General features: G+C 47.5%; 1 protein-coding gene across 1 annotated transcript in view; it reads left to right on the top strand.

Moving 5' to 3' along the window:
* The window catches only part of LOC142291659 (uncharacterized), a 1,021,181-nt gene that overhangs the window by 321,205 nt on the left and 674,341 nt on the right, over nt 1-25,635 (top strand). The window contains exons 51-52 of the mRNA XM_075336344.1: nt 1,307-1,371; nt 1,755-1,917. Coding sequence (XP_075192459.1) covers nt 1,307-1,371; nt 1,755-1,917 — 228 coding nt within the window. The remainder of the gene's footprint in view (nt 1-1,306; nt 1,372-1,754; nt 1,918-25,635) is intronic.

Below are 25,635 nucleotides of genomic sequence, written 5' to 3'. Positions count from 1 at the left end.
TAAATGCGCAGCAGCCGGGACACAAGGGGCAAGTGGTAAAGTCCAGAAGTGTCCGTATGGGATGATAGTCCAGAGTGGTTACGAACCGGAAGGAACCGGGCAGAAGTGCTGACCAAAGACGGCAGACGGAGTCCGGGCACAGCTTGATGAAACCGGGTAAAGTCCAGAGTCGGTGTCGGTAGTCTTTCAGGAGGATCCAAATGGCAATCAGGAAATAGGAGCAGCAAAGCAGGAGCACACAGCAAGCAGTATACTCAGGCACTGGACTAGGCTTAGAGGCGGCCTTTTAAGCAGCTGGACAGGAAGTAGGGCAACAGAACAGTAAACTCCATGTTAACCGAGGGCAAGCTCTTTCAAAAGAGAACTGGAAATCCCGGAAACCTGACACTCTCCTGTATAGGGTAAGCTCTGATGGTCAGTGGTGTCCTCTCTTCCCTGTAGAGTGCAAATTCCTATGATCAGTTGGGTTCTTTCTCTCTCTCCTGTAGAGTGTAAGCTCTTATGATCAGCAGGGTTCTCTCTCTCTGGTACAGAGTAAGATTTTATGGTCAGTGGGGTTCTCTCTCTCCTGTAGAGTGTAAACTCTTATGATCATCAGGGTTCTCTCTCTCCTGTACAGTGTAAGCTCTGATGGTCAGTGGGGTCCTCTCTCCCCTGTAGAATGCAAGTTCATATGATCAGTTTGGTCCTTTCTCTTTCTCCTGTAGAGTGTAAGTTCCAATGATCAGTTTGGGTCCTTTCTCTCTCTCTCTCTCTGTCTCTCTCCTGTAGAGTGTAAACTCTTATGGCCAGTGTGGTCCTCTCTCTCCTGTAGAGTGCAAGTTCCTATAATCAGTTGGTCCTTTCTCTCTTTCTCCTGTACAGTGTAAGCGGGTACTCTCTCTACTAGACTAGAATAAATTCTTATGATCATCAGTGTTCTGATAATTTATAAACTTTCAAATATTGAGGGTTGTGCTAATTTTGTGGGCTCCAAATGAAGTTTTTGGGGATAATTTGGTAAAGTCGGCAAATTTGAATGTAAAAAAATGTGCTTATCTCTACAGTATACTGTGTTATATATAGATAAATAAGATACAATGCCTTTTTATTTTTAACCAGGGTGCTTCTAGATTGTTTGAGTATCCTGATACTTGTGCCACCATGTCCTCCATCATTACCTATCATTGGGGTACTGATTGCAGTATACTGCAATCTATTCATAAGTGTCTAGCCTCTGATTTATTATGCCATACATAAGGTCAACCCTGTCAATAGAAGTGAATCTATTTGAACACAATTAACAAACTTTTGCTTTATTTGTCAGAATTTTTTATCTCTGAAAATAATGAGCGGATTCGGATCTCTGATTCACTTCTTGTTTTCTGGGAGGTAAGAAAAAATTATACATTGTCAAGTTTTCTTCTTCCAATATAACAGGGATAATTATATCTACTAAAATGTACGCTTTCAAACATTTTCCCCGAGGCTTTACAATTGAAGAATTTTATGTGGTTTCTGGAGAAGTTAATTGTACCATCGTATATGTTATAAAATACAATTTAACCTTTCTTGGTTGAATTTCAATAAATGTGATTTAGAGATATTAATTCCATATGTCTTCTGTATTTGGCAATTGTAGATGCTACAAAATGAATTCTTGTATTTGAGACTGAACAGAGGGTGGCACTGTGGTCACATGGAAAGGCCTAAGATTCATCAAGATCAAGTGTATGAGTAAATGTAATATATTATCTCTTTTTTTAATTTTTTAGCTTGAAACATTAGCTAATTTGAGTCCTTCAGTTTTGTGCTGTGTGGGTATCCTGGCTATGACAAGTGATGATATGGACTGGAAATTACCTCTCAAAATGTGGATAAAAACACATGCAGAAGACCGTCAGTTGCTCTTAAACCAACTTTCTGAGACATACTTAGGTAATAAATTTAGTTCTTCTTGTCACATAATTTGGCTAACATAAATCTTTTAGAAATCATTATATTTTCATTTTTTATTTTTAGAATTCTCAAGGTATTCAGTGACATAAATATTCTTTTGTGCTTGTCTTCAATTTTAAAATGGTTAAAAGGGTTGTGTGGTCTAAATCCACAAGTCTGCAGTCACTCTATGTGTCACTCTATGTAACTGCATACTTGTGAATCCTCACATCATACGCACTGTCAGAGCAAGGAGCGGAGGTTATGTGCCTACGAGTCTGCAATAAGCCTACTTACGCCAAGAATACCACTGGATGTGCTCATCCTTGCTCAATGCAAAGTGTGCGCGATGTGAGGACTCTCAAGTCTGCAGTCAGATAGAATAACTGCAGACTTGTGGATTTAGACTGGACAACCCCTTTAAGGGGGATGTCTGGAACTTAAAAAAAAAAATTGTGCCTAAGCACTAAGGGGTACTTTGCACACTACAACATCGCAAGCCGATGCTGCGATGCCGAGCGCGATAGTCCCCGCCCCCGTCGCAGCAGCGATATCTTGTGATTGCTGCTGTAGCGAATATTATCACTACGGCAGCTTCGCATGCACTTACATGCCCTGCGACGTTGCTCTGGCCGGCAAACTGCCTCCTTCCTAAGGGGGTGGGTCGTGCGGCGTCACAGCGACATCTAACGGCAGGCGACCAATAGGAACGGAGGAGCGGAGATGAGTGGGGCGTAAACATCCCGCCCACCTCCTTCCTTCCGCATAGCCGGTGGACGCAGGTAAGGTGATGTTCCTCGCTCCTACGGCTTCACACACAGCGATGTGTGCTGCCTGCTGGAACGAGGAACAACATCGTACCATCGCTGCTGTGAAATTATGGAAATGTCAGACCCTACACCGATCATACGATAACGACGCTTTTGCGCTCGTTAATCGTATGTAAAAGGATTCACATGCTGCGATGTCGACAGCGACGCCGGATGTGCGTCACTTTCGATTTGACCCCACTGACATCGCACCTGCGATGTTGTAGTGTGCAAAGTACCCCTAAGAAGCAGGTAGTTGCTAACTACTTGCCTGTTATGCCCGGCGCTGTTGGTCACAGACTGCTCCTGCCAGCGATTCTGCTGCTTTTGCTGAAGTGACATCAAGAGATCGGTCGCTTTTCATCTGTTCTGTCAACAGAGCACGACAGCTGACATCAAGCTGATTCATAGCCGCCTCCCCCTGTTACGCAGCAGGGAGCAAGCTGTCAATCAACATGATGTCGGTAGTCCAGCCCTGTCTACAGAGCAGAGTGGAAAGAAGCCTCCACTCTGTTGTCAAAATCGCTGTATCACTGGCAGGAGCGGTCTGTGACCGTTCTGTCCTGGTGAAGAATGGCGCTGCGTGCAACAGGCAGATAGCTAGTAATTACCTACCTGTTAGTGCTTAGGTCCTTTTTTTCTAAAGTTCCAGATATTAGTGATTGGCGGACCCAAACTGTAAAAGTCTGGATCCATGTGGTTTCAAAGGTACCCGCGTGCCGGACCCAAACTCCAGATTCCGGGTATTGATCTGGATCTGACACTAGGGAAATTAAAAAAAGGACAAATAAAGAAAATAAGAACCAAGCAAGCACTTCATATTTACAGAGGCTACAGCACAGCTGTACACCACTCCCACGCAGCTGAAGACTCCTCTCCTTCACTTCCTGGGGCACTCATCAGTGCTCATCCATTTGCACTGTTTTCCCCGCCCACTGGCCTTCCTGGTGTCGCGGGCGGAGGAGGGGACGCTGCGCTCTCCCACTGCTCGGGTCCGGCTGCCGCTGCTGCTGCGGCCTGCTGCTGCTCGGTGGCTCGAGCGATGAGCCGGATCCCGGGGACTCGAGCGGCGCTCCTCGCCCGTGAGTGAAAGGGGTTTGGTTTTTGGGATAGTTTATTGTCCGTGACGCCACCTACGGTTGTGGTGATTGTAGGGACACCACCGCTGCTCTGTATGGGAATCCCGGGAGCAGTGACTGGTAGCAGCAGAGTTGTTAGTTCTCCCCTCCGAGGGTAGGGGGTGGTTGTCCCGGGGCCCAGTCATGAGTTGGGGGATGAGGGATGGCAGGGCCGGTGCAGGGCTTGGTGGGGTGCAGGGACGCGGGGGCAGCGCTGTGCCTCACGGCACTGTGGTACTCACTCAGCCTGAGATGGTGACACAGTTCTCGGTAAAACACACGGCTGGAAAGACGGTTCCCACGGACGGCTGCTGTTGCTTTTCCCCGGTAGTTGACGGTGACGGTCCCTTTTCCTGCACCTAAGTCTATGTTGGTAGCAATGGGTTCCCACCGGTAACCCGCTCCCCGGCTTGGATATGGGCTGGAGGAGCCCCTCTTTGCCCGCAGGCACTGGCCCTGAGAAACTGGTGCCTTGGCGGTGGCGGTGTCTCTCTCTAACGGTTGGACTGTTGCCTTCAATCGGGACTTAGCTGTTGGGAGACCCAGGAGGTCCCCTTCACTGACGGATTTGGCAAATTCACGGCGACTCCTAGCCTTGCCAGGATCCGAAAGGCCCCTGCCAATGGTGCTGGCTTCTCTTCGTATACCGCTCCAGTACCGCCGGGCCACCACCTGTCCACGGTCCTTTCGGCAACCTCCAAGTAGCCTCTCCTGCCGACAGTCACCGCCGTCTGCTGACCTTGCTGTCTCAGTCCGGGGCATACACCCGGACCAACTTCAGGTTTTTTCAACTGTCACTTTCTCTTCCACCTTTACTCCTCTCTCTTGCTCTTTTACCACTCTTTTACTCTTTTACTCTCTTGCTCTTTTACTCTTTTTCACTTCAACTTCACTAACTGTTCTCCTCACTCCTTCACTTCCCTAGCTTAACTGCCTGGTTTTCCCGCCTCCAGGGCTGTGAACTCCTCGGTGGGCGGAGCCAACCGCCTGGCCCACCCCCTGGTGTGGACATCAGCCCCTGGAGGAAGGCAACAAGGATTTTTGTGTAGCTTTGGTGTACCTATCCGGGGTGTAGGGTGTGGTGGTGTCATGACCTGTGACCCCTGGCTTGCCCAGGGCGTCACACTGGCATCTGTGATTGGTTGCAGTCAGACGCGCTCCCCAGCCTATGTGACAGCATTTGACTGCAACCTATCACAGGCGATGTCTGCAGGTTAGTATATCAGTGGTCAGTGGTATAAAACTAAATAAATAAAATATTTGGTGTATGGTCTCCCGTATTATGATACCCAGCACAGATAAAGCATTTGGCTACAGACTGCAGCCTCCAGCCATTCACTCATCTTGGCTGTGTATGAAAATACTGACCCACAGACAGCGCCTGTGATTGGTTGCAGGCAGCAACTGTCACACAGGCTAGGGGGTGCGTCTGACTGCAGCTAATCACAGATGCCAGTACAGCTGGTGGGCAGGGAAAGCAGTGCATATAGATGAGCAATAATGAGCGGCTCAGGAAGTGAAGGATAGGCCACGGGAGCAGTGTACAGCTATGCCGGAGCCTTGGTATGTACAGCGCACTTGCTCTCATCCCCCTATTCTTTCTACCACAATTTTTAATCTCCTGACTCTGGTCCCCATAGACTTATATGGGGACCGGAATCCAGCCCGGAACCGGATTATAAAAACTGATTACTAGGATCCGCCGGTCCCAATCATCTGGGAGTGTGCTCATCATTACCTTATATCCCTTTTAAACCAATCAAAGATAACAAATTTCATTCCGGACATATTATTTTTTAATTTTTTTATTTAAATGGCATATCCAGAACTTTGATATGTATGGCCTATCCATAGGATAAGTCATCAACATTACATTGGTGCGGTTTGACACCCAACAAATTGTCTGTTTTAGGGGACAGAGGGGCAGCTCCACTTTCTTTCATTTGGTGCTGAGCTGTAATACCAGAGGACAGGTACTACACAGTATAATGAGCATTGGTGTTTCTGCGCCATACACTATGAGTCCGATTTAACAAAGCTTTTACGCCAGTATTCTTGCATGAAGAACTTTGAAAAGGCGCATAATTTTGGCTGTGCTAAAATTTAGGGATGTTTGCCGTTATCGGTCATTTTTGCCCAGCTCCAAGAAGGCGAGTGGAGCCGGGCAGGACAGGGTGTGTCGACAACATTCATGATGAGGGTTGGCATCTGCTACTCCACAAATCGTACTCAAGCAAGGACTCAATTAGGATATGTGGTGAGGCACACACAGAGGTGTACACCACGCGTCCGACTATCCTGATTTATGAAAAAGCATTTGCTTCTGATTCCAGCACATCCTCTCATCAAGACTGGCATAAAAAATACCACTCTTGATAAGTCGGGCCCTATGTATTTTGCCAATAGAACTCATTTTTAATCTGCCACATTTTGCATATATCACCCAACTGAGAATGTCCAGGTAAGCTCTATTTACTCTTCCTTTTCCATTCAACTCTCCTTTAGTAGTTTTAGCTCAAGGATGATAATATGCAGTGCAGCCTCTCTCTTAGCTGACTTACCTGCCAGCATAGATGTCCTGTGTCGTGTAAAAGCTTTTAATGTGAGGTATGGTGTCACAGATAGAGGAGAAGCCTCCTTCATTACATTGAAGCAGCATTGTGTGAGTGTGTTGATAACTAAGAAGAGTATTGTACTGCAGGTGGCTCAAGAGAAAGGTATACTGCAGGAAAATGGCTAAAAGGATAGATATACTGCAGGACAGGCCCAGTGTTCAGGGACTGATATCAGTGGAGCTGTGTTTGTTGTCTGCTGCTGAGACCAGTGAGGTAAAACTGCAAAAGCTGTTCTGTTGATGCACATGATAGAGGATGATCTTCTGCTTTAGGCATCTATAGAACACCATTTGCAGTTTCGTATAACTGATCTGTTTGCAACAGGAAACAAACACTCTGCATTGGCATTGTTAATTAGTGCAGGACAATTGAGCTTTGCTGTAGGTAGCTAATGATGTAATATCACACAGCAGTTCTACTGATGTAGATGGCAGAAGATAAAAGTCATTTTAATTTTATATTAACTGGATAATAACTCCGAGAGGTGGAGCTAGTCAGGAGCATAATGTCAAGCTATGTACGGGGAAGTACCAAGTGAGCGCTAAAGAAAAGAAGAGAAGGGGACCCCTGCGCCTAGGGAAGGGGGAGATGATGACCCCTGATCAAATCTAATGCTGGTCCCTGGAGTCTCTCACCACCCTAGTGCTGGACCCTAAATAGGGAAAGGGTGGGATGAGCTCTTTGTCAACCCCACTTAACGCTAAAGGAAGACACAAGGAGGACACACGGGGGAAAATACATGAATTACTTATCCACAGATGACTTAGTCAGAAGTTCAGCAATGATACCACAGATGAGTACAAGCCACTTGGTTGCAACCAGAGCTTGCATGAACTGAATAATATCACCTGCACAGTCCAGGGAAGATTGGAGTATTTAAGCACAAGGGGAATACTGATAATCAGCAACTGGACAGAAGCTCCCCTGTGTCCTAAAGGGGAATAGATGAAAATTCAGCAGGAAAGCTACCTAGTACAATGAATACTGACAGAAGGAACAACAAAAAGTAAAGGAACATTTTGCACAGCCAAACTCTGTGACCTTCTACTGCCAGAAACCATATGACTGTCTGTCACTCGTGACACATACAAGATAGAAAGGAGGGGTCTGCAGCACTGAGGAGAAGCAATTGTTGTTGGGAAATGTAGTTTTAACAGAGAAGTATAGAACCATCTATTCTGCTATGTGAAGCTGGATGCACAGAAGGGTAGCTAGAGATGAAAAAGACACAAACATACAAGAAATAAACTTTTTGTTGACCTCAGTCTGTATATTACCAATAAGTATGCATTTTCTGCACTTTGTGAAAAATAATGCAATTCTGGAAATAACCCTTTCACTATCTAAGGGCAGCATGAATCATTGAAAGGCATGCTGATTAGATATCAGTTAGGTATGTGTGAATATGGTGTAGTTTTATGGAAACTCGCAGTCTATTAGCGGTAGAACTATGTGTCTGATTTATTCATGCAATGCTAGATGCCCAACATCTCTATGCTGCTGATTGACAGCTTTTTTTTCCTATTACTATGCATACTAAGTAAGCTGTCATCCAACGAGGTGACAGATTATCTTTAAAAGTTTTCACTCTATTTTATTTGTGACTGCAAGATGGCAGAAACTGTTACAGATCTCGGAGTGGCTTTTAAGTTTTATGTTACAAATGTTTCCTCTAATAACCTCTCACCTCACTGAACTCGCTAACTACATCCTATCAGGCAACCCAACTCAAATCTGCAGCTGCGAATACCGTATCTTACTGTTCCCTAAACCAGACAAGGATGACTCCCACTGCTAAAACTTGTGACCAATATCTGTTCTTAATATTGATTGTAATTGAAAATTATTCACTAAAATCTTGTATTTTTGGCTAGCTTCTTAAATGTCTTTACTAATTAGACCTAATCAACCAAGACTTATCTCATCTTTCCAAAAAGCAAACATTATAAGGATATGTTCACACGTTGCTTTTTTGCTGCTTATTTTTCTTCAGGTGAAATCTGCTCTCTTAGGCCTCTTTCACACATCAGTTTTTTTCCATCAGGCGCAATCCGTCGAATTTGGGAAAAAAATGGATCCTGTGCCTCATCCGCCTTTTCTCATTGACTTGTATTAGCGCCAGATTGTGACGGATGGCCTCACGGTTAATCCGTTGTACAACGGATCCGGCAAAAATTGTCTGTGCGGTCACTAGAAGCAACGTCCAAAGGAACGTTTTTTGAGACCGGTGAAAAAACGCAAGGCGATGGATCCGGTGCCATCCATCTTTTTTTACAATGGAAGCCTAAGGGCGCCGGATCAATTGTCATTCGTCAAATGACAGAATCAGGCGGCGGATCCGTTTTTTGTTTCTGGGCATACCCAACCGTTGTGTAAATTCACTTCTGGTCACCATAAAAGTTATCTCTCTCTCTCCTCCATAGCAAATAACTTTTGGCCTGAAGGGAAAAAATGAGAGAGATACGTTTTTTTACCGGATCCGTCACATCAGTTTTGCCACAATCTGCAACAAATCCGTCGTATCAGGCACAAACCGGATTGTGCCTGATGGCAAAAAACTGATGTGGGAAAGAGGCCTTAGCAGTAAAAAAAGCTGCTTACAAAAATCAGGTTTTGCTGCATTTTTGCTGCCTTTTCGTTTTTTTCATTTTTTTTCTGTTGAGTTTTTTTGCCAACTTTTTGGTGCAGATTATATGTGTCATTTGTCTACAGTACATGTTTGAAAAAGTTGGTTTTATTCATTAAAAATGTAGCAAAAACACATGGTTGGGTTTTTGCAATGTTTTTACACTTCCTCGTAGCTTTTGCTGGTACTGTAAAAAACGCAGCAAAAACACACTGCAAAAACGCAACATGTGAACATAGGCCTAGTCATCATTTGGCACCACACCTTTTCTAATAAACAGTCAAAACTTTTCTTTTTCCTGGATTTGCCAAATGGGAATATTGAGCTTTGGGACACAGGATATCCATGGTCTATTCCTTCAGTTTCTGCACTTCCTTGACTATCAAGCCAGAGTAAAACGTCAAGGTCAATTATTCACCTCATTCTTTATTGATTAATGGACATGGAAGGGATGTCCGCTCTCCTCACTTCTCTTCATGATCAGCCAGGATCTTTTAGCAATTGCCATCCATCAAAACATATTTCTCAGGTCTTTGTTTAGACTTGGTGCCTTCAAATTCAGTATTTCTTTTTCTCTCCTGACCTGTACAATAGTTACATCAGTAAAGATTCAAAATGTTTAATATTGAGAGGGTATTTTATCTGGGTGATAACCAGAGCAAAAAATGTGATAGGCTCTTTTGTTGGCGGATTTAAATATTAGTTTAAAAAATGTCACATAAAGGCCGCTTTACACGCTGCGATATCGGTACCGATATCGCTAGCATGGGTACCTGCCCCCATCTGTTGTGCGACACAGGCAAATCGCTGCCCGTGCCGCACAACATCGCCCAGACTCGTCACACAAGTACTTACCTTCCCGGCGACGTCGCTGTGATCAGCGAACCGCCTTCTTTTTAAGAGGGCGGTTCGTTCAGCGTCACAGCGACGTCACAGCTGCATCACTGAACCGCCGCCCAATAGAAGCGGAGGGGCGGAGATGAGCGGGACGTAACATCCCGCCCACCACCTTCCTTCCGCATAGCGGCCGGGAGGCAGGTAAGGAGAGGTTCCTCGTTCCTGCGGTGTCACACGGAGCTATGTGTGCTGCCGCAGGAATGAGGAACAACCTCGTTACTGCTGCAGTAACGATTTTTGAGAATGGACCCCCATGTCACCGATGAGCGATTTTGCACGTTTTTGCAACGATGCAAAATCGCTCATAGGTGTCACACGCAACAGCATCGCTAATGCGGCCGGATGTGCGTCACCAATTCCGTGACCCCAACGAGTTCGCATTAGCGATGTCGTAGCGTGTAAAGCCCCCTTTAGTGTGCCAGTATAGTCAATTGGTCAGTTCAAACTAATGAAATTTTTACCTTTTTTCTATCATTTCGAGAATCTAGAGGGCATATTAAATCAGAGATGTAGGATTCTGTAAAGTAAAGAATTTAATTACTATTAACACTGAACACTTAATTTAAAGTACTCTCAAGAATTTTTTTTTTTTGCCAAACCTAAGCCTCATTCTGATGCTCCATAAACTTAAATCACCAAAAAAGAGGAACCGAACAAGAGGTCATAAAATACAATTTTTATTAATATCTATTAAAATATTAAACATTACATATATGTTTTAAAAAAGGCACACTGTAACTGAAAAAAGGGGGCGTCACAAAATTTCACATAATATCATACAGTGGTGTAGGTGAACTTGCAGGAGATTATACAATCATATAATGTATATAATGTAAATACAAGTATGTATATATAGATCAGGGTCGACCCCCTGAAGAAGACTGCAACGAAACGTGCGCGCGTCGGGGTGTGGGCGTCCCTCTCTAAACCAGGAAGCAGTATCTCATCATTTGTTGGGTAAATAATTCACTATTATGTGTACCCTGATGTTTACTCTGACACCTTGAAGGTTTTTCCTCTATTCATTACTGCCTCCTGCATGAATTGTAACCTTTTGCTGTGGTCTGGGTGAACTGCACTGGCTATTACGGAGATAGGTGTTTGTGCTGCTGTGGCTTGTAATTAGCTGCAGTTCTTAGTGCTCTCTGCCTATATATTTATGCATATGTGTATATGTGGTTTGCTCTATATATACATACTTGTATTTACATTATATACATTATATGATTGTATTATCTCCTGCAAGTTCACCTACACCACTGTATGATTTTTATGTGAAATTTTGTGACGCCCCCTTTTTTCAGTTACAGTGTGCCTTTTTTAAAACATATATGTAACGTTTAATATTTTAATAGATATTAATAAAAATTGTATTTTATGACCTCTTGTTCGGTTCCTCTTTTTTGGTGATTTATATTGAATCCGAATGGTCCTATTGGTCCAATATACCCTCACATGTATTATGATCTTTATACAAGACTATTGAAACATTAATTATTCTGTGATGTGATATGGGTATCATTCTCTAACTATTGGTGCTCCATAAACTTACATTGTGGAAACAACTTGTTACACACATAAACCCCAGTGTGTTCTAAGGACTTAGGCGGGCTTTGCACACTACGACATCGCAAGCCGATGCTGCGATGCCGAGTGCGATAGTCCCCGCCCCCGTCGCAGCAGCGATATCCTTGTAATAACTGCCGTAGCGAACATTATCGCTACGGCAGCTTCACATGGATTCACCTGTCCTGCGACCGTCGCTCTGGCCGGCAACCCGCCTCCTTGTTAAGGGGGCGGGTCGTGCGGCGTCACTGCGACGTCACACGGCAGGCGGCCAATAGGAGCGGAGGGGCGGAGATGAGCAGGATGTAAACATCCCGCCCACCTCCATCCTTCCGCATATCCTACGGAAGCCGCAGTGACGCCGGTAGGAGATGTTCCTCGCTCCTGCGACTTCACACACAGCGATGTGTGCTGCCACAGGAGCGAGGAACAACATCGGACTGTCGCGTCAGCATAATTATGGATTACGCCGACGCTGCACCAATGATACGATTACGACGCTTTTGCGCTCGTTAATCATATCATCAAGCCTTTACACACTACGATGTCGCATGCGATGCCGGAAGTGCGTCATTTTCAATTTGACCCCACCGACATCGCACCTGCGATGTCGTAGTGTGCAAAGCCCGCCTTAGAGTGACTCATGAGTAGTGAAGGGCGGACCAGAACTATAAAAGTCTGGATCCGTGTGGTTTGAAAAGCATCCCAGTGCCGGACCCGGGTCCAGAGTTCTCAAGGAACTCGGGAAATGAAACAAATAAAGGAAAATTAAAGCAAGTTTGCTATACTTACCAAGTCTCCGGTGTGGCTGTAACTGCTTCCGGGCCACCCACTCTTCTTCCGGGGCTGCTTATTTGCCTCATACATATTCACCAATTCTCCCGTCTACCGTCAGTCCTTGCATCTGTGAGTGATTGCAGTCATACGTGCCCCCAGCCTTGCGATCACAGACCCTGTCTGCATATCATCATCGTGGTATAAAAATAAATAAATTGTCATAGGGTCCCCCCATATTATAATTCCCAGCACAGATAAAACATATGGCCACAGGCTGCAGCCCCCAGCCGTGCACTTATCTTGGCTATGTATCAAAATAAGAGGAACCAAATGCGCCTTTTTTTTTAATTAATTTATTATTATTTAAATAAATAAACAGCTTGCAGTCCCCCCAATTTTGATACCCAGTTATGATAAAGTCCAACAGCTGGAGGCTTGTATTCTCAGGCTAGGGAAACCCATGGTTATTGGATCGTCCCCCAGCCTAAAAATAGCAGCCTGCAGCCACCCAGGATTATCACATCCATTAGATGTGACAATCTCGTAACTTTTCTGGCTCTTCGCAATTGCCCTGGTGCAGTGGCAATTAGGATAATAAGAGCTTAATAACAGCCCACAGCTGCCACTAAGCCCTAGATTAGTAATGAGAAGTGTCAAATAAAGGATTTTTTTGGTGTTTGTGATTTTCTTTTCATTTACAGTTTAGTAATAGTGGGTCTTATAGATGCCTCATATTACTAACCTAGGGCTTATTAGCAGCTGTGAGCTGTTATTAACCCTTTTCTACCCTGATTGCCAACGCACCAAGGTAATCGGGAAGAGCCAGGTAAACTGCCGGGATTGTCACATATAACAGTTGCGACAATCCTTGGTGGCTGCAAGCTGCTACTTTTAGGAGGGCTTTGCACACTATGACATCGCAGGTGCGATGTCGGTGGGGTCAAATTGAAAGTGACACACATCCGGCATCGCATGCAACATCGTAGTGTGTAAAGCCTAGGTGATACGATTAACGAGCGCAAAATCGTCGTAATCGTATCATCTGTGCAGCGTCGGCATAATCCATAATTACACTGACGCGATGGTCCGATGTTGTTCCTCGCTCCTGCAGCAGCACACATCGCTGTGTGTGAAGTCGCAGGAGCGAGGAACATCTCCTACCGGCGTCACCGCGGCTTCCGTAGGATATGCGGAAGGAAGGAAGTGGGCGGGATGTTTACATCCTGCTCATCTCCGCCCCTCCGCCGCTATTGGCCGCCTGTCGTGTGACGTCGCTATGACACCGCACGACCTGCCCCCTTAGGAAGGAGGCGGGTCGCCGGCCAGAGCGACGGTCGCAGGGCAGGTGAGTGCATGTGAAGCTGGCGTAGCGATAATTTTTGCTACGCCAGCTATCACACGATATCGTACCTGCGACGGGGGCGGGGACTATTGCATGCGACATTGCAGCATCGGCTTGCGATGTCGCAACGTGCAAAGCCACCCTTAGACTTGGGGGGATATGCATGTGTCTCCCCAGCCTGAGAACACCAGGCCCTAGCTGTTGGGCTTTATCATGGCTGGGAATCAAAATTAAGGGGGGGGGGGGGCTGCACGCCATTTTTTAAAAAGATTATTTATTCAAATAATAAAAAAAAAGCTGAATCTTTTCCTCTTATTTTGATACACAGCCAAAATAGCCACACAGCTGGGGCTGCAGCCTGTAGCTGTATGTTTTATTTGTGCTGGGTGTCATAATATGGGGGGACCCTAAGACTATTTATTTATTTATTTTATACCACGATAGTGACACATAGACAGGGTCTGTGATCGCAAGCAGTCAGACGCTGTTGCACAGGCTGGTGACACGTCTAACTGCAACCAATCACAGACACCAGGACTGCCGGGGGGGCGAAGGAGTGAATATCCATGAAGGTAAATGAGCGGCCCAGGACGAAGAGTGAGCGGCCTGAAAGCAGTTACAGCTGCGCTGGAGACTCAGTAAGTATTATCCGCTTTCTCTAATCCACCTATCCCTTCTACCACCATTTTTAAGCGCCAGGTTGTGGTCCCCATGGACTTATATGGGGACCGACATCAGGCCAAATATCCAGGATCAATTCCGGGCCAGAAACGTTGTTTTTTTAAGTCCGTTTAGTCCCACTGATCCCGGATATCTCATGAGTGAGAATAGGAATGGAGCGGCAGTGGAAACAATTTAGACAACTTTAAGATATAGAAACATTTTTTGGGAGTACTTCTTTAAGTTATTCCTTACACACTTTGTCGAGAAATTTATGTTGGATGCTTAATAAAAAATACATTTAAACACTTACAGGATATTTTCAGTCCAAGGAATTCTTGTGAAAGTAAGCATTTCAATAAATTGTTTAGGAGTAAAAAAACTGTAACGTGCAGATTTAAATGTGGATTAATATGTGGTCTAGCTCACATAAAAATTCTATATGATTTTAAGAATATTCCTCCTGCCCACCATACTTATTAGTATTAGTGATGAGCGAGTACTAAAAAGCTCGGGTGCTCGAAGCTCGGGCCGAGCCTCCCAAGATACTCGTGTACTCGGCCCGAGCAACGAGCCCAATGTTATCCTATGGGAGACCCGAGTATTTTTGTGAAATGACCCCCCGGCAGCATGTAGAAACCCTAAAAATGTCACAAAAGTCTCAGAAGAGTGCTCAAATGACATGGCAACAGCATGGGGAAGACCCCTTGAAGCATTTATCACTCAAAAGTCACAGCTGTGAACAATTTTGTCCGCGTTTTACGCCATTTTTACGGACTCACCAGAAAACCTTCCAAAATGACACCAAAATGAATTTTCATGGCGGAAATGTTAAGGGCACATACCCAATAGTGAGATAGAGCTAATGTATGTTACTTTTTGAGATCAATACATGAAAGATTTTACGTAAAACATTGTGTGGCACTCCGATGTCCCTGAGAAGAGACGTACATAAAGGCCTCTGAGTCTAATGTGCCCATTTTGAGGAACTGAGTCTTTGTAGTATTTTCCTTTGCCAGGGCAGTCCAAAATTTTGAGGTTCACCAATGACCCTGCATACAGACGTGCATGAGGGCCTGTAAGCCTGAAGTGCCCATTGGAAGGAAGTGGGTCTTTTGTAGTATAGCCCTTAGGCAGGGCAGCCAAAAATTGGGAGGCTCCACGTTGTCCCTGGATAGAGACGTGCATGAGGGCCTGTAAACCTGAAGTGCCCATTGGAAGGAAGTGGGTCTTTTGTAGTATAGCCCTTAGGCAGGGCAGCCAAAAATTGGGAGGCTCCACGTTGTCCCTGGATAGAGACGTGCATGAGGGCCTGTTAACCTGAAGTGCCCATTGGAAGGAAGTGGGTCTATTGTAGTATAGCCCTTAGGCAGGGCAGCCAAAAATTGGGAGGCTCCACGTTGTCCCTGGATAGAGACGTGCATGAGGGCCTGTAAACCTGAAGTGCCCATTGGAAGGAAGTGGGTCTATTGTAGTATAGCCCTTAGGCAGGGCAGCCAAAAATTGGGAGGCTCCACGTTGTCCCTGGATAGAGACGTGCATGAGGGCCTGTAAACCTGAAGTGCCCATTGAAAGGAAGTGGGTCTATTGTAGTATAGCCCTTTGGCAGGACAGCCAAAAATTGGGAGGCTCCACGTTGTCCCTGGATAGAGACGTGCATGAGGGCCTGTAAACCTGAAGTGCCCATTGTAAGGAAGTGGGTCTATTGTAATATAGCCCTTTGGCAGGGCAGCCAAAAATTGGGAGGCTCCACGTTGTCCCTGGATAGAGACCTGTTAGGTTCTTAGTGCCTCCGTGCTTGCATTTAAAAAACCGCACGTGTGTGCCTGTTGGTGGCAGCTTTCCGCTGCACTTGTGTGCGTTTTGCAAAACCTTGGATATAACGCACAAGTCTAGTGAATACACATCAGCACAGCATTGCAAAATGCGCAAGGGCGTTGTCAACGAACAAGGAAGTGGACGTGATGGTAGTGCAGGCAGAGACCGAGGGCGCGTGCAAGCTCTAATTTCGCCACAACAAAGGGCCACATCTACTCGCTCGCACGTCCTGTCCCAAATTCTTGGGGACCGCAGCAGTACACCGCTCTTGAACCCAGACCAGTGTCAACAGGTTGTTAGTTGGATAGCGGATAATGCTTCCAGTCAGATTGGCACCACCACAAACACTCTGTCTTCCACACGGTCAAGTGTCAGTAGCCGTGATACTGCACCGCACATTTCAGAACCTGATCCTCCTTCCTACCACCAAGCCGAGTACACGTCCACGGACATTACTGATCCCACACTTGGACACTCGGAAGAGCTGTTCGTTCACGTTTCCATTCACACATTCTGGCCTCTCGCCAGCTCCTGTTGAAGTGGGCCATGACGAGATTGTATGTACAGATGCCCAAATATTTGAGCAGCCACGTTCTCACGAAGTTGGCAACGTGTCTCAACAAGGGGTGGACGATGATGAGACACAATTGTCAGGAAGTCAGGAGGAGGAGCAGGGTGCGGAAGAGGAAGACGACGTGGTGGATGATCCAGTAACTGACCCAACCTGGCAGGAGGCTATGCAGAGCGAGGACAGCAGTGCACAGGGGGAGGGAGGCGTAGCATCCCAACAGGCAGTAAGAAGCAGGGTGGTGGCCCCAGGCAGACGTCAGGCAACTGTTCCCCGGAACAACACGACACAAGGTGCCTGTACAAATGTTAGGTCTTCCCGAGTCTGGCAGTTTTTTAAGTTGGCTCCAGATGATTCTAAAAAGGCCATTTGCAACACCTGCCGTGCCAGCATCAGCAGGGGTACCAAAACTAGCAGCCTGACCACCACCAGCATGATCAGGCACATGTCAGCCAAGCACCCGACTTTGTGGGATGTACAACAGAGTCGAGGAGCAGTGCTTGCTGATGTCACTGCTACGTCTTCGCTTGTTGTGCATGCGAGCCAATCCCCTGTCCATGCTGCCCGCGAACAAGCCTCTTCCGGCCCTGCACCTGCAGTTGCCCACGCAGAAATAACACCATCATCAATCACGTCCTTGTCCCAGCGCAGCGTTCAGTTATCCATTCAGCAAACCTTTGAACGCAGGCGCAAATACACTGCCAACGCCCCACATGCCACACTTCTAAATGCTAACATTTCGCGACTGCTTGCGCTGGAAATGTTGCCTTTTAGGCTGGTTGAGACAGAAGCATTCCGCGACCTGATGGTGGCAGCTGTCCCACATTACTCGGTCCCCAGCCGCCACTATTTCTCCCGGTGTGCCGTCCCCGCATTGCATAACCACGTGTCACAAAACATCACACGTGCCCTGAACAACGCTGTTTCAGCCAAAGTCCACCTAACCACAGACACGTGGACAAGTGCATGTGGGCAAGGCCGCTACATCTCGTTGACGTCACACTGGGTTAATATTGTGGAAGCTGGGACCCAGTCTGAGCGAGGGACGGAACACGTCCTTCACACACCAAGTTTTGCAGGCCCTACCTCAGTCAGGGTTTCACCCACACTCTACAGCTCCGGAATGTCATGCTCCTCAGCCTCCTCCTCCTCCTGCGCATCCTCATCCACTTTACCCTACACACCAGTCCCAAGCTGGAAGTGTCGCGGGCGGAGGAGGGGACGCTGCGCTCTCCCACTGCTCGGGTCCGGCTGCCGCTGCTCTACGGCTGCTGCTGCTCGGTGGCTCGAGCGATGGCCGGATCCCGGGGACTCGAGCGGCGCTCATCGCCCGTGAGTGAAAAGGGGTCGTTTGGGTTTTGGGGATATTGTCCGTGATGCCACCCACGGTTGTGGTGATTGTGTGGACACCACCGCTGCTCTGGACGGGGATCCCGGGAGCCTGTGACAGGGAGCAGCTTTGTTGTTATTTCTCCCCTCCGTGGGTAGGGGGGTTGGTTGTCCCAGGGCCCGGTGATGGGGTAGAGATGGATGACAGGCGGGTTGCGGGGCCTGATGAGGTGCAGGGTCGCAGGGGCAGCGCTGTGCCGCACGGCACGGAGGTACTCACTCAGCCCAATGATGATGACACAGTTCACGGTAAAACAAGTGGCTGGATGGACGGGTCCCTCGGACGGCTGCGGTTGTTCCTCCCTGCAGGTTAGTGATGACTGTCTCTCCCTGCACCTAAGTTCAGTGTTGGTAGTGATGGTTTCCCACCGGTAACCCGCTCCCCGACCTGGATATGGGCCGGAGGAGCCCCTTTTGCCCACAGGCGCTGGCCCTGGGAGACGGTTGCCCTTGGCGGTGGCGGTGTCTCCCCTTCACGGTTGGACGGTTGCCTTCTATCGTGACTTGGCTGTTTGGAAACCCTGAGGTCCCCTTCACTAACGGATTTGGCAAATTCATGGCGACACCAAGCCTTGCCGGGATCCGAAAGGCCCCTGCCAATGGTGCTGGCTTCTCTTTGTATACCGGTCCGGTACGGCCGGGTCACCACCCGTCCACGGTCCTTACGGCAGACTCCAATCGGCCTCCACTGCAGACGGTCACCACATCCTGCCAACCTTGCTGTCCTGTCCGGGCCACACACCCGGACCAACTTCAGGCTCTTTGCTGTCACTTTTCTCCTCTCTACTACTTTCCTCCTTCCACTTCCTTAGCTTAACTCTCACTGCCTGTGTTTTCCCTCCTCCTTGGTGGGTGGAGACCAACCGCCTGGCTCCACCCCCTGGTGTGGACAACAGCCCCTGGGGAAGGCAACAAGGATTTTGTGTTTTGACTATGATATGCCTGCAGGGAGTGTGGGGTGTGTAAGTGTTGTGCTCTGTGGCCCCTGGCTTGTCCAGGGCGACACAGAAGCACTGCAGCACTGCCTCGGCGAAGCGGCAACAGGCTGTGCTAAAGCTAATCTGCATAGGTGACAAACCCTACAATGCAGAAGAGGTGTGGACAGCTCTGAAACAGCAGGCAGATCACTGGCTCACACCTCTGAACCTAAAGCCAGGAAAGGTCGTGTGTGACAATGGCCGGAACCTGGTGGTGGCTTTGAGGCGAGGCCAGCTGACACATGTTCCATGCGTGGCCCATGTGCTCAACCTCGTGGTTCAGCGGTTTCTAAAGTCATACCCAGAGCTGTCTGATCTGCTGGTAAACGTTCGCCGCCTGTCTGCACATTTTCGAAAGTCACCTACTGCTTCAGCCGGCCTTGCCGGCTTTCAGCGCCATTTGCATCTTCCGGCTCACAGACTGGTGTGTGATGTCCCCACGCGTTGGAATTCAACTCTGCACATGTTGGTCAGGATATGTGAGCAGAAGAGGGCAGTTGTTGAGTACCTGCATCACCTAAGCCGTCAGGAAATGGGTCAAACTCCACACATAACACCTGAGGAGTGGAGATGGATGTCCGACCTATGTACCATCCGCCAAAACTTTGAGGACTCCACCAAGATGGTGAGCGGCGATGACGACATTATTAGCGTCACCATACCGCTTCTCTGCCTTCTAAAATGGTCTCTGCTCAAAAAACAACCATGATGCATTGCAGGCGGAGCGCGATGAGTTTGAGCAAGAAACAGTAGTGGGTGTGGGTGATAACACACAGCCCAGCCTCGTCTCATCACAACGTGCAGTGGAGGACTATGACGAGGAGGAGGATGAAGACATGTAGCAACTCTCTGGCCAAATTGAGGATATGACATGCAGTCATATCCTCGGTTCAGCGTGGCTGGCCAGAGGACAGGGTAGATGATGAGGAGGAGGAGGAGGAGGAGGACAGCATGTTCAGTCATCGTGTTGGTCAGGATACTGAAGTGATGGCTGTTAAGAGTCTGGCACACATGGCTGACTTTATGGTAAGCTGCCTGTCTCGTGACCCTCGCGTTAAGAACATCTTGGCCGACAATCATTACTGTTTGGTAACACTGTTAGACCCACGCTAAAAGGAGAACTTTATGTCTGTTATTCCCGAGGTGGAGAGGTCAGGAAAAATGCAGCAGTTCCAGAAGGCCATAGTCACGGAAGTAGGCAAAGCATTCCCCTCACAAAACGCTAGCGGCATAGGTCAGGAATCAGTGGACAACCAAGGCATACAGCCGAGAGGGGCACAAGTCCAATCCGCCAGAGGTAGGGGAACAGTCTTTAAGATGTGGGACAGTTTTCTCAGCCCCTCACATACCACAGCCCCTGAGGTGCGGGGTAGTGCCACAAGAAATCCTAAGTTTGCCCAGATGCTCAAGGAGTACCTTGCAGATCAAACAACTGTACTCCGACATTCCTCTGTGCCTTACAATTAATGGGTATCCAAGCTGGACACGTGGCATGAATTGGCTCTCTACGTTTTGGAAGTCCTGGCCTGCCCTGCCGCTAGCGTTTTGTCAGAGCGTGTTTTTAGTGCCGCAGGTGGAATCATTACAGATAAACGCACCCGCCTGTCAACTGTAAATGCTGACAGGCTGACTCTGATCAAGATGAACAAGGGTTGGATTGGGCCAGACTTCACCACACCAACAGCAAATGACAGCGGAATTTAAAGTTTGTAACGGGATTTTGCCATGTACCTCCACTCACCCATGGTAACACACTTCTGGACTTTGGCTAATCGCTGGACTGCTCCTCCTTCTCCTCATGCGCCATCATGATGACCGTTACAATAGTTAGGACGTTGTTTCAGGTATACCCCAGTGGTAAATTTTTTCGCCCATTCTTTCAGAATGGGCATTACGACAGGAGACCCGCTCTTTTGCAATGGGAACAATGTTTTGAGGCCCTCATGCACATCTCAATCCAGGGACAATATGGAGCCTGACGCTGCCACCGACAGGCACACATGTGCGGTTTTTAAATGCAAGCACGGACGCAATAAGAACCTAACAGGTTTTTAGGAGCGACAATTACTGAGAAGTCTGACACTATCAGCCACTGCTGACTGACGTGTATTATTCACTAGACTTGTGCGTTATATAATAGTTTGTGAAAAACGTGCACCTGTACGCTGCCACCGACAGGCACACACGTGCGGTTTTTAAATGCAAGCACGGACGCAATAAGAACCTAACAGGTTTTTAGGAGCGACAATTACTCAGAAGTCTGACACTATCAGGCACTGCTGACTGACGTGTATTATACACTAGACTTGTGCGTTATATAATAGTTTGTGAAAAACGCACACAAGTGCACCTGTACGCTGCCACCGACAGGCACACACGTGCGGTTTTTAAATGCAAGCATGGACGCAATAAGAACCTAACAGGTTTTTAGGAGCGACAATTACTGAGAAGTCTGACACTATCAGGCACTGCTGACTGACGTGTATTATACACTAGACTTGTGCGTTATATAATAGTTTGGTAAAAACGCACACAAGTGCACCTGTACGCTGCCACCGACAGGCACACACGTGCGGTTTTTAAATGCAAGCACGGACGCACTAAGAACCTAACACAGGTTTTAGGAGCAAAAATTAAGAACTCTGACACTATCAGCCACTGCTGACTGACGTGTATTATACACTACACTTGTGCGTTATATAATAGTTTGGTAAAAACGCACACAAGTGCACCTGTACGCTGCCACCGACAGGCACACACGTGCGGTTTTTAAATGCAAGCACGGATGCACTAAGAACCTAACAGGTTTTTAGGAGCAACAATTGCTGAGAAGTCTGACACTATCAGGACTGTTTTAGACTGTGTACACCAGCCCCAGATATGGTGATGAAGGCTGGTATACGGTCACCACTAGAAATGGCTATATACCCTGCCTGCCTGCCTGCCTATATACTACTACAATAGTCATGACAAGGATTCTTTTGGTCACTAGCCTGTATTCCAACCTGGCTATACCCTGCCTGTATACAGCAACAATAGTCCTGAGAAGGACTCTGCTACTGTACTCCGACCTGGCTATACCCTGCCTGCCTGTATACAACTAGAATAGTCCTGAGAAGGACTTTTGGTCACACTGTTTGCAGCCCTGATACGGAAATAGCTATAAAGGGCCGCAAAACTTTCCCTGAAGCAGCGACACTCTCCCTGCACTGACTGTCTGGATAGCTGTGAGCAGAGCACAGCGCGCCCGCCGGTATAAAGGCTTGGTCACGCTGTGCAGGCCGGCCAATCACTGCAATTCCACAACTAACAGGGCTGTGGCATTGCAGTGGTCTGCCAGCCAATCCCTGCATGAGGGCTGGCTCTCAAAAGAGCGCCAACATGCAGGGATGAAGACCACGAGTACAGCACGAGTATCGCGAGATTACTCGGTTCCCGCCGAGTTGACCGAGTACAGTGATACTCGTGCGAGTACCGAGTAGTAACAAGCATGCTCGCTCATCACTAATTAGTATATTAATTTTTATAATCGTTTAGTTTTGATGGTTTTGGTTGCAGGTGATTTAAATGTGTGCTAGGTTCAGTACACGTGCTATTAATAATGATGCCACAAGCATTCAAACCACGTAAACAACTGTGTCTCAATGCTTCTTTGTATAAAGCGGGAGTCTCAAACTTGGCCGACTATGTAGGCTGCACATAGAAAAGAGGCAACATTTTTGGTGTGTTTTTTTATTTTTGTATGGTGTTTAAAGTATGGGTTATGTTCCAGTTCTAAATCTTGACTCATTGCTACAGTACAATACCAAATCATTACTTTAAAGTTTTTCTAAAACATCATTTTTTAAATATATTTACCTCTTTCTTTCTTTCTTTCTTTCTTTCCAATATATAACTTTAAAGCCCGCTTTACACACTACAATATATGTTACGATGTGTCGGCGGGATCACGTCGTAAGTGATGCACATCCGGCATCATAAGGTACATTGTAGTGTGTAACAGCTACGTGCGATTGCAAATGAACGGTAAAACGTTCATTGCATACACGTTCTTCACTCCTCATGAATTGCACATCAGGTTGTTCATCGTACCCGGGGTAGCACACATCGCAGTGTGTGACACCCCGGAAATGATGAACATATCTTACCTGCGTCCTGTGGCTCCCGACCAGCAATGCGGAAGGAAGGAGGTGGGCGGGATATTTACGTCCCGCTCATCTCCGCCCCTCCGCTTCTATTGGCCGGCTGCCGCGTGACGTCGATGTGATGCCGAACGTCCCTCCCACTCCAGGAAGTGGACGTTCGGCGACCACATCGAGGTCGTATGGACGGGTAAGTACGTGTGACGGGCTTTAATCGTTTGTGCGGCACATTCAACAAAATTGAACGTGCCGCACATACGATGGGGGCGGTTACGATCGCATACGATATCGTATGCAGAATCATAACATGTAAAGCAGGCTTTAGCTTTACTTATTTGATTGCTGATCTAATAACCTGCAATACTTCTGTTCTGCAGGATATTACATTTATCAGTTTTACTTTGACACTTGACCTGTTAGCGCCTACTTATTGCAGGGTCTTACAATCCACCGTAGCTAGCTTTCCCAAAAGCAATTATTTGGCCTCAGGTTGTCATAGCAACTACTTTTGTCCCCCATTGAAGAATAATGGTGTTGCCCTGTTAATAATATTGTCCCCCAGTAGTCACAAGTAATATTGTCCCCCATCCTAGCCTCTAACCTGTAGTAATGTCTTATCTTCACCCCCATCCTGTAATATTGTACCCTGTGCTAGCCCCCCTTCCTGTAATAATGTCCCCTATCATATACATATATTCTCCTTCCTTGCCTCTATCCTGTAATGTCCACAATCCTGTAATAATATTCTCTGTCCTGGCGCACATCCTGTAGTAATATCCCCCATCCTGTTATAATATCACACTTCCTGGAATAATCTCCTCCGTCCTGACCCACATCATGTAATATTGTCCTCCGTCCTGGCCCCCATCATGTAATATTGTCCTCTGTTTTGGTCTTTATCCTGTAATAATGTCCCTCATGCTGTAACAACACTGTTCTACATATTTTCAAAAGTTGTCAGGTTCAGTTATGTAATGAGCCATTTCTTAAAGGGGTTATTCGGCTTATTTTGAGTTTTTTTCATTATTACCCTATTGGGCTACATTGGGGCAGGTAAGTAGATAGTGACCACTTACTTGCCCTGCTGTCAGCCCCTCTCCCCCAGCTCAGAGTGGTCATGTGACCGCTCCTGCCGCAATTTTGCTGCTTCCGGTCATTTCATGTCAACATGGGCAGGGCCATGTTGACATGCAAATCTGGAAACAGCATGTCACCTCCCTGCTGGGCTGTACAGTGTGATGAGCCCCGCCCCCCTTCCCTGCACCCTCCCACACATTCCCCCGCACCCCGTACTCTGCCCACAACCTCCCCCTGCACTTCTGTGGGACCCGTGACCTGGGGGCGGGGCCTGGCGGCGGCTGCTGTGGTGTCAGCGCCAGCACCGGGCCCCCTGCTCAGGATCACACATTCAAATATACCGGCATCGCAGATCACAGATGCCGATATATTTGAAAGTGCTGATGAGAAGCAGCGCAGCGCTTCTCATCACTGCCCAGCTGTCTGTGCTCTCTTCAGCACAGCGGTGATGTCACTACTGTGCTGATATGGCCAGAGCACAGACAGCGCGCGAACGTGCAGGAGCGGCGGGGACCGAGGACGGGTGAGTATGTACTCCCTATGGGAGCCTACACAGCCCGATGTGTGTGTGTGTGTGTGTGTGTATATGCGGTGCACAGCCCGATGTGTGTGTGTGTGTATATGCGGTGCACAGCCCGATGTGTGTGTGTGTATATGCGGTGCACAGCCCGATGTGTGTGTGTGTGTGTATATGCGGTGCACAGCCCGATGTGTGTGTGTGTGTATGCGGTGCACAGCCCGATGTGTGTGTGTGTGTATGTATATGCGGTGCACAGCCCGATGTGTGTGTGTGTGTATGCGGTGCACAGCCCGATGTGTGTGTGTGTGTATGTATGCGGTGCACAGCCCGATGTGTGTATGTGTATATGCGGTGCACAGCCTGATGTGTGTGTGTATATGCGGTGCACAGCCCGATGTGTGTGTGTGTGTATGCGGTGCACAGCCCGATGTCTGTGTGTGTGTGTGCGTGTGTGTATATGCGGTGCACAGCCCGATGTGTGTGTGTGTGTGTGCATATGCGGTGCACAGCCCGATGTGTGTGGTGTGTGTATGTGTATATGCGGTGCACAGCCCGATGTGGGGCTGTTATTTGCAATGCTGTAGTGATGAGAGGTTAGTGCTGGGGCAGAATATACTGACAGGGAATGTGTGTGCAGGGGGCGGGCAGGGGGCGAGGCTGGACACTGGGGTGGGGCTGGACACTGAGGCCGGGCGGTGTCAGCTCTGACTGGGAGGTTTTGCACAGGAAGTGATTCAGTTTGCTTGTGCTGAATGTAAACAAGGAGCTGCAGAAAATAAAGGGATAATTCAAGAGGAACAAAAGTTAGAAAATAAAA

The sequence above is a fragment of the Anomaloglossus baeobatrachus genome, chromosome 2 (assembly GCF_048569485.1).
Source record: "Anomaloglossus baeobatrachus isolate aAnoBae1 chromosome 2, aAnoBae1.hap1, whole genome shotgun sequence".
In the NCBI taxonomy this organism is placed as follows: Eukaryota; Metazoa; Chordata; class Amphibia; order Anura; family Aromobatidae; genus Anomaloglossus; species Anomaloglossus baeobatrachus.
Note: the sequence above shows the minus strand (reverse complement) of the source record. Positions and strands in the feature narration are given on the sequence as shown.